The sequence below is a fragment of the Rhamphochromis longiceps genome, linkage group LG16 (genome assembly GCF_057381845.1).
Source record: "Rhamphochromis longiceps isolate RC_006_pf linkage group LG16, R_longiceps_female_GT1.1, whole genome shotgun sequence".
NCBI lineage: Eukaryota > Metazoa > Chordata > Actinopteri > Cichliformes > Cichlidae > Rhamphochromis > Rhamphochromis longiceps.
The window spans coordinates 16,369,372-16,383,117 of NC_140572.1; the positions used below are offsets into that span (position 1 = coordinate 16,369,372).

General features: G+C 39.8%; 1 protein-coding gene across 1 annotated transcript in view; it reads right to left on the reverse strand.

Annotated features, from left to right (window-relative positions):
* Nucleotides 1–13,510, reverse strand: part of itgbl1 (integrin, beta-like 1) — a 54,329-nt gene extending 40,819 nt beyond the window's left edge. Inside the window, exons 1-2 of the mRNA XM_085384392.1 lie at nucleotides 13,271–13,510; nucleotides 9,497–9,699 (exon numbers count right to left, since the gene is read on the reverse strand). Coding sequence (XP_085240518.1) covers nucleotides 9,497–9,699; nucleotides 13,271–13,362 — 295 coding nt within the window. The 5' untranslated portion in view covers nucleotides 13,363–13,510. The remainder of the gene's footprint in view (nucleotides 1–9,496; nucleotides 9,700–13,270) is intronic.
* Between the last annotated feature and the right edge of the window lie 236 nt (nucleotides 13,511–13,746).

A 13,746-nucleotide genomic window follows, 5' to 3' on the forward strand; every position in this document is an offset into this window, starting at 1 on the left:
GTACTGTAAAATAAGATTCATAAGCATCAATTACAATTTTATAATGACGACTAAATAATAATTATTGCCAACGCTGTGTTCGTTTAAGCGTTGGCAATTTTACTGTAAGAATTAAAATGATGACATTTTGTGATTTGTCCACAGTAAATCAGCTGTCTCATACGTATCGCCTAATGATTTATTAGTGAAAGTTATTCTAAAGTGTTATCTACAATAATTAGTGATTCTTGAATTGCTATTGCATTAAAAAATGCTGTCTTACAGTCTCGTTTAATGTGATTTTACTGATTTGTGTACATTTGGCGCATATTCATGAAGAACTATGCACATACTGTAATTGTAGAGACTCTTTTTTCTGGATTTATTGCATACTTTTTGCATATGGGAACTGGAGCACAATAGTTATAAGACAGAATTAGATTAAACACCTTCCAGCTTAATTCTGTAGACTATTACAAAGTCAATGCCACCCACTAGCCCCCGTTAACTCCCCCTCGACAATCACTCTGACATATAAAACGTCCCTCTTTGTCTGGTAGGCCAAAATGTATGTGGGTGGGAAGGTGCCTGTCTGTCGACAGTTTATCTTTTCTAGTGCTTCCTGAGCAGTAATTCTCTGTGGTATGAGGGTGTCAGGGTCCCTCCTACGCTTCACAGACAGACACACATACTCAGCCAATAAGGTCCCGATCAGTGCACAGGTATATCCAATGAGGCTTGCAAAGTGTGGGTGCACCTCTTCCACCATCAATGGCAGTAATAACAGGTGATATAGTGCTGGCACAATTAATTGCTGATGAGGACAGGATGGTGAATCATGCAGCAAGCTCATTTCAGGTTTAGGATTTAACTTGTTCATGCATAATGATAGGTCTGCTTTTTTTCAAGTATTTCAAGTTAGATTAGTAGAAAACAGATCTTTTACAATTCATGCTTTTCATGCAGTTTCAATTATACACAAAACTGTAATCCTAGCCAAACATTACATGCAAGAATTGACTTTCTCTGGGTTCATTTTTTACATACATGTTTTTTTCTCCAATTAGCATTTGCTCACATCCTTTGTTTCTATTGTGTTCTTCATTACATGCTAGTGATTTCACCGAGTAATTATTCCACCTTGCTTTTCTCTCCCTGTGGCCTGTGGCGCATGAAACGACAGCACGTCAACTTGTGTTTTGTGGAACAGTTCCAGGAGACACCTGTCTCAGGTAATAACTAATTATGTGTGTGTGCAGTACTTGGAGCAAGGAACTGCTTCCTGCTTTCATCCTTTTACACTACCCAACCTGATCATTCATTGAAAATACTGCCAACTTCATAATACCTTTGTTAAAGAATTTTTGAAAACCCAATGTAAGCAGGATCACAGCAACCGAGAAAAACACTTGTTCTGACAGCGTGAAGTGCTGGGAATCTTAATGGGTCCCAATCATAACTGACTTTTACTAGGAAACTTGGACAGGCTTAAGTGGCTTTTTCTTCCTGCAGCCCAGGCTGGAATCATTAGGTGACTCACAACACAGGCACAGTGCCCAGCAAAGCTCAGAATATCTTAGTGAAAGCGCATCAAAATATGTACTAGGAAAAAAAATACAGGGATGAACAATTTAATGGACTCTAAGGACTGCGATCCACTCTAGCCCGTTGTTTTGTTTTTTCTCTTTCTCTGGGAAATCAACAGTAAAAAACCTAATAACTTTATTAGGCACACCTTGCTAAGACAGCTTTGGAACCCCTTTTACCTTCACGACAATGTGCTCGAAACATTTCTGAGAGATCTGGGTATTGACGTGATAGCATCACATAGTTGTTATAGATTGTTTCCATGATACCAATTATCCCAGCTCACCAAATCCTAAAGGTGCTCCATTGGATTGAAATCTGATGACCGCAGAGGCCCTTTAAGTACAGTGGACTCATTGTAATGTTCAAGAAACCAGTCTGAGATGATGAGTAAACTCATACAGGGATCGTTATGATCAGCAACAATGTTCAAATAAGCCATGGTGTTGATTTGGAACCTGTATCAAGGAATTATCCCCCACGCCAACACACCACGAGCAGCTTGAAATGCTGATTCAAGGGAGGTTGGATTCATGTTTTCATGTTATTTATGCCAAATACTCACCCTACCATCCAAAAGTCACAGCATCAGAGACAGATTTGAAGTTTTTTTTTTTTTTTTAAACCTAGCTAGCATCAGATGGTATAGGCAGACAACTGACATGATTGTTCAGTTGGGCTTAAGCAACTATTACAGTTTATACTGCTCCCTGAAATGTGCCTGTATTGGAAGACACACAAGCTTATGTGATACTGACAGTGAAAGTTTATCTAAAGGTGTGTGATTTGGAGCAGTACTGTTTAAACCGATACCATATGTGGCGCTGACATTAAAACTCCTTGGGTGGGATATTCTCTGGCTCTGATAGGGGGCAAAAGGGCGCAGTGCAGAGTGAAAGAACAGAGGCTTTTAAAATCCAAGGCCTGAGAGACAGTGAAAGGAAGAAAAAAGAAAGGTGGGGAGTCAAAATGTGTTTTGACATCCACTGGGGGAAACAGGCTTTTAATCTTATGCTTACACCTCTGAATTTTAGCTCCTTTAAAATAGGGTGAGAATGACACGCATATGATAAAGTCTGCCAGAGTCACAAAGTTATAAATTGATCTGACTGCAGATGTATTTGGCTCTCTGCCTTAGTCCACATTAGTGGCCTGTAGTTGTTGCCAGAGGTATATGAGTAATGATTTTGTCTGTTGTTGTAGTAAGTCCACTTGAATCAAGAATATTTGATGATGACAAATCCAAATAAATGAGTCATTATGCTTTAATTAAGATGCAGTAGGTTCCATCCTGATGTAATAGTTTAACACTACTTAACATTTCATCTCCTTCTTCTTCTTTTAGCTGCTCCCTTTAAGGGTCACAGCAGTGGATCATTTACTTCATCTCATCCTATTCCTCTGCTGTCACTCCAATTCTCTGCATGTCCTCCTTAACTACATCCATGAACCTTCTCTGAGGTTTACCTTCTTCATGCCTGGGAGCTTCAGCTTCAAGATTCTTTATCCAACATATCCGCTATTCATCCTCTGCACATGTCCAAACCATGTTAAACATGCCTCTATAACTTTGTCTCCAAAACTCTCAATCTGCTATTTAACATTTCAATTAACAAGGAAACAATAAAGCAACATTTTTATGGTTTGTTCCCCCCACCTCCATTTTTTCCTCCTTTTTTCCTCTGGGATAACACTAACACCATTGTCCACCCTGTATATCTGATCAACCAAGTGGAATAAAATTACAAAATTGAGGGAGGATTTGCATCAATTGGTCCTGAATTCATGGCTCTAAAATGTTTACTAAAGAGCTTATGTGTTATTTACATATCCTGTCATGTGCTGTAATTTCTTCTCCAAAGGTACAAAGCACAAACTTATTCTGTTCAACAGAAAATATTGCTTCTCCTAAAAGAAAAGTCTTGTTGGAAGTCCAGGTTTTTCTTACTTTACATAGGTGATACAGATTAGCACAGCTTGCACCTGCATCTAGCAGCTAATTTGTCACACCTTTAAACAAAGAATGGGCAGCTCTCTCATCTGCCATTATTTCCTTGCCACTGCCTGTTCTGCTAAAATTTCTCAGCTATGACCAGAGCATGCCAAATGTTCTATTTACTCTATCTAAGGAACTAAACACCTATTAGATTACTTTTATTTGTAATGGCAGTCTCCCCATGGACCTCTCCACGAACTTTATTATAGCGGAGGGGTTTGCGTGGGAACTATGTTATCAGGGCTATTTCCCCATTGGGACTCCCAAGGAAAATTGATCCTGAGTCCAGACTAAGAGAGATTCAGGGGGGAAAAGTATGATGAAGGATAAATCATGGGATATGGCTACCCTGCTTAGGATAGGGTTACTGGGGCCCCACCCTGTGCATAGTAGAGCTACTTGTGGCTGGGTCTTAGCCCAAAAGAAAAACATGGGGTCAACCCTCATCTGGAGGGTGTGTAAGGGGTTTGTACTTTGTGAATGGGAAAGTGTTTGGGGCAGAAGTGCTGTCAACCCGACAAATCTGGCTTTGGTAACATAGAATGTCAATTCTCTTATGGAAAAGCAGCTTGAGCTAGTGTTTGAGGTTGAGAAGTACCAGCGTGATATAGTTGTACTTGCCTCAACAAAAAGCTTGGGTTCTGAAACCAGTCTCCTGTTGTGTGGCTGGACTCTATACCACTCCAGAGCTGCACTTGATTATACGTAGCAGACTTAATGAGGTATACTTGTATCCTCCCAGTTCTGTCCCTGTACTGCACTTTAGACTTTTCCCAAGTGGACAAAAGGTTGCTTCCTTGCACATTTGGGTTGGGAAATGGGTTCTGACTGTTGTTTGTGCTTATGTGCAAAACAACAGTTCAGTGTTCCCAGTCTTATTGAAGTCCCTGGGGAAGTGCTTGAAGGTGCCTCTGGGGATTCAATTGCCCTGGTGGGGTACTTCAGTGCTCACATGGGCAATAACGACACCTAGAGGAATGTGACTGGAAGGAATTGGTAGAGGGTTTCTGCTTTGGTGGCCTCAGGATCACTTCTCTTCGCTATGGATGTGATCCTCCTAGAAAGGATGGCTGGGCTCTCCCTTTGAGATAGGTTGAGAAACTTAGGGTATGTTCACATTGCAGGCAAAAGCGCATCAAATCCGACTTTTTTGACCCTATGCGACCCATATCCGATCATGGTATGACAGTTTGAACAGCACAAATCTGATATTTTCAAATCCGACCTAGGTCACTTTCGTATGTGGTACTGAATCCGATACATATCTGATGTTTTAGAACGCGACTGCTGTTTGAAAGGTCATGTCGCATTAAATCCGTCTTTTACGTCACTGACACAAGACAGACGCCAATTATCACCGCCTGAGAAGACAAACGAGAAAGCATCCATATATACCATACCATGTATACCATATATACTCTGCACGGAGGTAGCAGCCACTGCTCCAAACAAGGCCATTGTTAAAGCACGGGCTCTCTTTTTTCTCAGAGTCCTGCATTATCTAATTAATTTGTCAAAATTCTGACGGTTACGACTGTGCAGAAATTGATAGACTGCTGCAACAACACCTGCTAGCTCTGTAGCCGCCATTTTTACTTACATAAACAGAGCACGTTGAGTGTGACGTCTTCTTTTGCGCATGTGGGCTGCTTTGAGGGCCGTGAACCATTCACACTAGAGCGCGTTTGATGTCACATTTTATTTGTAGTGTGAACGACCAGACAAAAAAAAATCGGATTTGATTAAAAAATCATTAAGACCTGCAGTGTGAACGTAGCCTTAGTCATTTAGGACATGCTCAGTGTAGAACCAATATTTTCCACATCAAAAGGGACACGTGGGGTGTTTTAGGCATGTCCTATTGGAAGAACGCCCCTATGCAGACTACAAACTATTATCAAAAGCACTATGTTTAAAAGACTTAATGTTGAAATCAGATCCAACATTCAACTTATGCCTCCCCTTCTCAGATCAGCACAGACATGGAAAGCAAGCGTGAGAGCCCGTGCCAGAAAGCTAGGGACACAAAGTTTTCAAATGAGTCATCAACAGAGGAGAAAAAGACAAAAGCATGTGAAAAAGATTATGGAAGCTTTGCCACGTTGACCTTTGTTTCTTATAACAAGAGTGTTATTACATAACCTGAGAATAAACATAAACACTCGAACCAGACAAATCAGAGTTAGCACTTTTGGAACTTATCAAAGGTCATGTTTTCATGTACTGCAGCTTATTTTAAAATGAGGACATGGAGTCAGAGCAGGAAAATTTAAGCACAGTTGAAAAACAAACAGCTGAGTGAAACAACACGTTTTTGAACAGTTGGTGAACAGATGTTATTCCAGATCATCGTCCTTGCTCTACTATAAAATAGGATGGGATGTCTGTGGGAGGAAAAACACATGACAGCATCAATGTTTTATTGGACTTCTAGCTACAAATTCAACCGTTATTCAGCAAAAGCTCCAGTGTTATCAGATTTATTTTTTTTGTCTGTTATAAAACGCCTTTTATATTTTGGTAGAATGTATGACAGTTATATATATGATAATATTTTGTATACAATAGTAATACGCAACAGGACAGCTAATTTTCTTCTCTGGTTTAAGTGACATGGCATATCATGAAATTTGGCTTATTTAAAGCATGCTGTAATAAAATAAAAATAAAAATCTTGCACACAATATAATCCTGTCATGGAAGAAGCCGGTTTCACACGTATAATTTTGAAGCAATTTTGAAACTGATAAGACATTTGTACATCTTTTTATATATACAAAGAAAGAAAAAACATAGTTGTCAGAGAAAGGCTGCAGCAAAAATCCAGAAAAGTCCATGGAGAGCTGACAAATTGACTAGAACAAGAGGCAGGTAGCATGCAGGGAGACAAAAAGATGCACATTTACGCACATGAGGCTAATTGGGGAAGTGGTAACAGGTAACTAGATACAGTTGAACACAATTAAGGAATAAACAAAGAGGAGGTAAACATCAAGCAAGACATGGGAGACAATGACTAAGAAATTAAAACAGGAAGTAAAAAAGCTAAACTTAAGTTCCATCCACAATGGAAGTGATTCATAGTAATGTGGTGAGCAGACATCACAGGAAGCCAATAGCATTCGGCGACTTTAAGTGACTAATGGTGGGGTAGCCGCTGGCGAAGAGACAGTGGTACGGCTACAATAATCAAATAAAAAAGAAAACCAAAACTCGAAACCCTGGGTTTGAAAACTCAGGACCAAGACATAATTAAGACAATTAAGACAATAATTATACTTTCATACTAACAAGAAAGTATAAATAGAGAGCAATGATTTAATTGCTCTCTGTGTAAAATGATCTCTTTTACACAGTTTTACACACTTTATAACATCAGTACGCACTGGGTTAAAATAACTTTGACACCTCCGGGTATATTACGAATAGGCTACACAGACAGGCATATTATATTTAAATCTAAATCTTCATGCTAAGTTGGCTTATATGTCAATCAAAAGAAACTAATACAACAAAGGTTATGAAAAGCAACCCAAAAAGGGATCTCATTTTAAAGCTGTGTTGAAAACATAATATTTTTCATGTGAGGCTCCAAAGAATGAAGATGATATTATAACTCCTAGGCATGTCATAACAAATCAGTGTACAATATTTCAACCAAGAATTTAAATATATCACTATCATGCCTAACTGTATCCCCATAACCACCATCCGGCTTGACTTGTTGCTATGACTGAGAGAAATTGAACCAGGTCCAAGCTAAAATAACATCTAGGTGCCAGCAAAGCTTATGGTTTTGGAAAAGAAAAAAAGGATAGACTTTATCCCTTTGGAGAAAAATCTATTTGGATCTTATCAATGGGTGGTTGTGAAAGGCAGATAAGGCTGCAGATGGAACTTGGGGACCAGTCTTTGACGACAGGCCCATGCTGCATGGGGCATTGTGGGTAGAGAGGTTAGGTGGGTGCTTTGGGGGCAAATCTTCTTCTCAGTGTGCTTTAAATGTGTTTTCTATGACCTGCTCCATGGGCAAATGATTTTGTGAGCGTATGGCTAGCTGTGTGTGTGTTACAATATGAGACTGAGCCTGATGATGGATGTGTGTGTGTGTGTGTGTGTGTGTGTGTGTGTGTGTGTGTGTGTGTGTGTGTGTGTGTGTGTGTGTGTGTGTCTGTCTGTCTGTCTGTCTGTCTGTCCGGGTGTGAAAATCCATCCTTCTCTTGATGCATTTAGGTTCCATTGGCAGTCTGTGTACTAGTGAGTGAAACCCCATTATCAGACTGAAGCAGGGCCTTGCTCCAGACTGCTGAACCATAATGAGCTCCTCACAGCAGCCAATTTGTCTACACAAATAAATCACTCTACCCCTCACACGCAAGCACACCCGCACACACGGATATATATCTTCTTTAGAACTAGTCTGCGTGCACACATATCTCCATTAAACCTTGACATTCATAGAACAGTGGCCAAAGAGGACAATGCACAAAAAAAGATGAGAACTGTTTTTCCCTCCATTGCCATTGAGGAGCCAGCATTTCTCATACCCTCCAAAGTACCACATATGATAAATTCATATTAAGCCTTGGTAACAGATTGCAAATTGAGTTTACGTGAACATATTGTCTAAAATGTTTGCCTGTTTATTTTGTAAGTTTGTTCACAGCTAATGTAGGCCAGTACAATAGCCCTGTGATATAGTTTAACATTTTGAGAATCAAATCAGCTAGATGTTATAAACCTAACGTAATACATTTGGACAGAGCACAACAAACTTTAAGCACAACATGGGTCTACTACAAAACAACTGCTCTGAGCAGTTAGAATGAAACAAAACACTGTTCCAGCCAATGAATCCAAAACAATGCCCCAAATAGGATATAATCTATTATTACATATATTTAATTCACAGTTGTTGTTGCCTGTATTAGTGAAAGATGACCATCAACTAGTCACAAAGTTACAAAAAAATAGTAACACTGGTCACTGTTATAGTATGTTACATCAGACTGCATCGGTTTTAGTTACATTTAGCTAATAAACACGCAACTGTGTAAAATCATAGCAGTTTTATATTTTCTGATATATCTACACCTTTATGTCTTAAACTATTCACCAACCATGATTTAACTTGCTCTTGAGTACAGGTGCACTCTAAGTGTTCTTTCTGTGAACTTATAAAATTTCAAGCAGCAGGGTAAGTTCAAAGCCGTTCCTTCCAACAAAAGCTAATGCCTTGGTAACATTTGAGAACCAACCAGCTGCCTATTACCAGTGAAACCCTTTGAAGTACTGCCAAGACAATGTGGGCAGTCAATTACACAATATTGCACCCTTCTGACTCTGAAATACAGGTGAAACAAAAATACCCTAAAACATTCCAAGTCTGAATTACAAAATTCATATCAAATGAATATTAATGCCTATTAAAGCCAAAAAAATAATATGAAAGACATTTTGATGATTACGGTTTCCATTCTTCCTGCACCTGGCTGGAGCAAACACTGCACTTCAGGTGCACAGTTTATTTGCCAAACTCCTCTGATGTAAGGAGGAGTGAAGAGTTCTGTTGCATCGCTTACTGAACCATCACTAACAACCATATCTAAGAGGTAAAATATGTGCAGCATGTCCCTAGAATTCAGATCATGTGAAGAAAAAAAAACAACAGACTTTTTACTGTTATAGAAACCCATATAACTGTGTTAGGTATCAGTAAATGTAGTGTGCATTAAAATGTGACTCCAAATCTTCCCATCTAAGTGTCTAATAGTGACAAGTAACTGAGTCAAGTTTCACTATTGCTGTATCAAATAGTGCACTGAAACATGTGCCAAAAGAGATGCTGTGCCTGTGCCTGTCTCTGAGATGCCAGTAGTTTTGGCAAAATAGCAACATTTGAGACCTTAGAAATGAGGACAGGATCATACGCACCGTTGCAGGTTTTCCCATTATATGTAGCACAGACCCAGTCGTGGCACTCGCAGCGCGGACCGAAGAACTTCCCTGGTTCTATGGCCTCACAGATGCAAATGCCGCAGTTACATTTTCCCCTTCCGCTGCAGATCTTACCATCAGGCGTCCGGCAGCGGCGCAAGGATGACTCTGTGGACAGCTTGCAAACACCACCCACCTGGCTGGGAAAAAGAAAGATCAGATTTTCCACAACTTTTATTATGAGGTTAAAGTTTAAGTGTGTTCACACCTGTTTTTGTTGCAAATCCAAATCGAAAAGACATATTTCCTCAGTCATGCATCAGCATCTCTCTTTAAACATATAAAGAGACCTATTCAAGATATTTGGTATGTGCGGTAGGACTTAACACATGTAGCTTTCGATGCAATGGCTTGGAAGAAAGAAGTCTAAGAAAACAAAAGTGGGAAGAATGTAACACACAGCCCATATATTTGAGTCTTTATCAAGTAATAACAAACGCCTTGGAAACACACACATGACCACATGCACAGCTAATAAATTCAAATAAACCCAATCGTACAGACACAAATGCACTTTTCATTTAACACACTCTAGGAGCTGTTTTCTGAGTTTTACCCTAAAGCGTTTCTGAGTGAGATTTGTTTCATTTGGATGCCGTCTGGCATTCTTTTTTAAATCCCTGCCCTCTCTTGATATTGGCCAGATGTCCGCGTTTGAAAACTGAACACATTTCCAAAAATCAACAGCTCAAGTGTTCTTGACCCTCCTATTAAAATTAAATACAGAATGTGATTGTCCTGAGTGTCACAGGGAGGTTATACAAGCCCCATTTCACACAGACTTTAATCAGTAATGGCCCTTTTAAGCCTGATCACAGAGCTCAGCCACACGATGCAATGAACTGAAATGTATCTGATTACATTTATTCATTTTTTTATTCATTTTACGGCAGCATGACATTCAAATGACCTTTTTGGATTGTGTTACTCTGTCCAGTTCAGCTGATCAGTGATAGATCTGGTTAATGCCTGGCTTTTGTTCTGTAGAGTACCTCCCAAGAATACAACCAGAATTCCACAAAATAGTAAAATAACATTCCAATTCATAAAATTAATGCTTGGTGAAGAGAGTCTAACTTGCTCCACATTAGAATTTTGGACTTTCCTTGGTTTTAACTTGGGTTTTGTTTAACTGTTTTTTTCTCCTTGTTACTATGTCTCCAGGGGACAGTAGTAACTTTCTTGGCTATCCAAGAAAATAAAAACTGCAAAATGTACAGTTTTAATTAACTGACTGAAGAAAGACATTGGACTGGCCATCACTTCTTACCACTTCTTCAAAGAAATTGGGCAAATTGCTCTGAGCACCAAAACCTTGCCAAAAGTATTCACTCACCCATCCACATCATTGAATTTTGGTGTTTCAATCACTTTCATGGCCACAGGTGTATAAAATCAAGTACCTAAGTATGAGAATTGCTTCTACAAACATTTGTGAAAGAATGCGTCACTCTCAGGAGCTCAGTGAATTTCAGAGTGGTACTGTGATAGGATGCCATCTGTGCAACTAGTTGAGTTGTGAAATTTCCCCACTACTAAATATTCCACAGTTAGTGGTATTATAACAAAGTGGAAGCGACAGCTATTCACCCACAAAGCAGTAGGCCATGTAAACTCACAGTGCACTATCAGGGGATGCCAAGGTTTCCATGGCTGAGCAGCTGCATCCAAGCCTTACATCACCAAGCACAATGCAAAGTGCCCAAACTAGTGGTGGAAAGCACGCCACAACTGGACTCTACAACCGTGTTTTCTAGAGCGACGACTCACACTTCTCCATCTGGCAATCCACTGGATGATTCTGGGTTTGGCAGTTGCCAGGAGAACTGTACTTGTCTAACTGCACTAAGCCAAGGGTGAAGTTTGGTGGGGGGGGGGGGGATTATGGTGTTGGAGTGTTTTTCAGAAGTTGGGCTCAGCTCCTTAATTCCAGTGAAAGGAATGCTTAATGCTTCAGCATACCAAGAAATTTCAAAAATTTTTACTAGTTACTAGTCCTTAAGGACCCCAAAGTGCTTTACACATCCAGTCATCCACCCTCGTGATGGCATGCTACACTGTAGCCACAGCCACCCTGGGCGCACTGACAGAGGCGAGGACACTGGCACCACTGGGCCCTCTGACCACCACCAGTAGGCAACGGGTGAAGTTGAAGTGAAGTAGAAGTGCCCAAGGACACAACGGGGCTTGAACTGGCAACCTTCCGATTACAAGGCGACCGCCCAACTCTTGAGCCACGACCGCCATAGATAATTCATGAGATGTAGCTTCTCTCTAAGCAGCAGCAGCTGATTCATATTTTTGTTTTGTTTTTTTAAAAAGGTTGGTAGTACATTGCACTACACTGTTTAGCTTTTTAAACTTTTAAAGCTTTCAATAATAGCACAAAATATCTGAGAAGTGAGTACTCAGTCCATTTCCCATTTCTAGACTATCTTCAAAGATGTGTTTTCAGTCCCATGGCTTAGTTTTATTACATTTGAGTCATATTAGGAAACATTTTTTGCATCATTGAGTATGGGGAAAAAAAGCCTATGAGCCCCATGGGCATCATGTGACTTGTTGTTCCACAGGGGCTCCTCTTAAAGGCCTTTTAGAGAGAAAGGTGCCGATTAAAAAATAAAGCTGATATAGCGTTACCATAGTTTTATGACTACAGGTGGCGCTCTACAACCTTAATCCATGTGCTCTAAGGATATTGTGTGGGCTGAGCATAATATGGATATTGCATAGCACTCCTTGGCTGTGCTTACAGAATTGAGGTTATAACTTTGTTGCTTAGCATTTTTACACTTTTTTTTAACACTGCTAGGTCAATATGATGACATAACTGGCAAACAAATAAAACACAAATTATTCAAATGTACATTGGAAAAACTGAAGAAAATATTGCAACTACCTAGATTCCCAGTAGCTGTTACTTTCTGTAATGCATGTGTGGGTTAGCTGCAGCTGTTCAATAAATATCCCCTGTACACTACATATGCAATGTAATCACTACAGAGGCACGGTGCACCTGCTAAAGAGTAAACACCCACAACTTTATGTCATCGTTAAATATTTAGAGTTCTGCTAACCAGGGCTCGACTTTAGAGTAGCAAAGTAAACAGAAATGAGTCTTATATTCGTTACTGTATCCAGTTTCAGTGACTGACTTGATGTACTTTTGTTTCCATTTACAGTTTGTATTTGAGGTTTAAACTTGAATGTTCGTTCTTTCGGCAAAAACAAGTAAAAGCTCTGATACAAAATAATATTCATTGCAATTACCCTTTTCTGTTTCTGGCTTTTCCTCATTATTTTGATTTTGCTTGTTGCTATAAACTGATCCCACAGCAAATCCTTTTAAACTGGAGATTTTTTTTCCCTCACAATAAGCTCAACTGCAAAAGAATGTAAAGCTGAACTGTGCAAAAAGAAAGTAAAACAAAACAGAAAAAAAGTTTGCATCCAATGTTAGACGACAGAATCCGAGACACACGCAGCATTATGATGGCAAGTAAAGTGGCATAAAGAAAACTGCACAGGAAAGAATAAAACTATAAGAGTAAACTATAGGAATAGACTTTCCTAAACTTTCCCACATTGCACTCTATAAGTGTCGCCTTTGTCAGCAAGTCTGCACCTCCCTTTTCCTTCTTGCTCTCCAAACTATCCTAAAATAAACAAGAAAAACAACAAAAAAAACCCCAAAGCTGTGTGGAAACTCACCTCACCGACTGCAACAAAGAGTCCTCAATGAAAGAGAGAAGGATCAGAAAGAACGGCAGTAACATGGACTGTACCAAAACCTCAGTGTGCATGTTTAAATCCCACAGAAAGCTGAAGTAAACTGGCTTGAAGGAATGCCCCAATCCTTCACTCCTGAAACAGACAGGAAGAGAAGGGAGAGGGAGAGGGAAAAGAAAAGAAAAGGAGTAAAGGAGAGAAAACGCAGCAGGCTGGCCTGAACTGGCTCGGTTCCTTCAGAGGCCAACAGTCCTCCACATACAAGTGCCTTTGATTAGTCTTGACTCTCAGACACAGTCCTGGGCAGGAGCTAAAGTAGGGAAACCTGCCAAGATGAAAAGCTAAGTCACCAGTTTGAGAAGTAATTAGAAGCAGACGGCTTCTCTAACTTTTTTTTTTGGTTTCAATCTTTCCCCTTTCCTTTTCCAGATGATCTCTCTACGTTGCAGTGTTTTTAT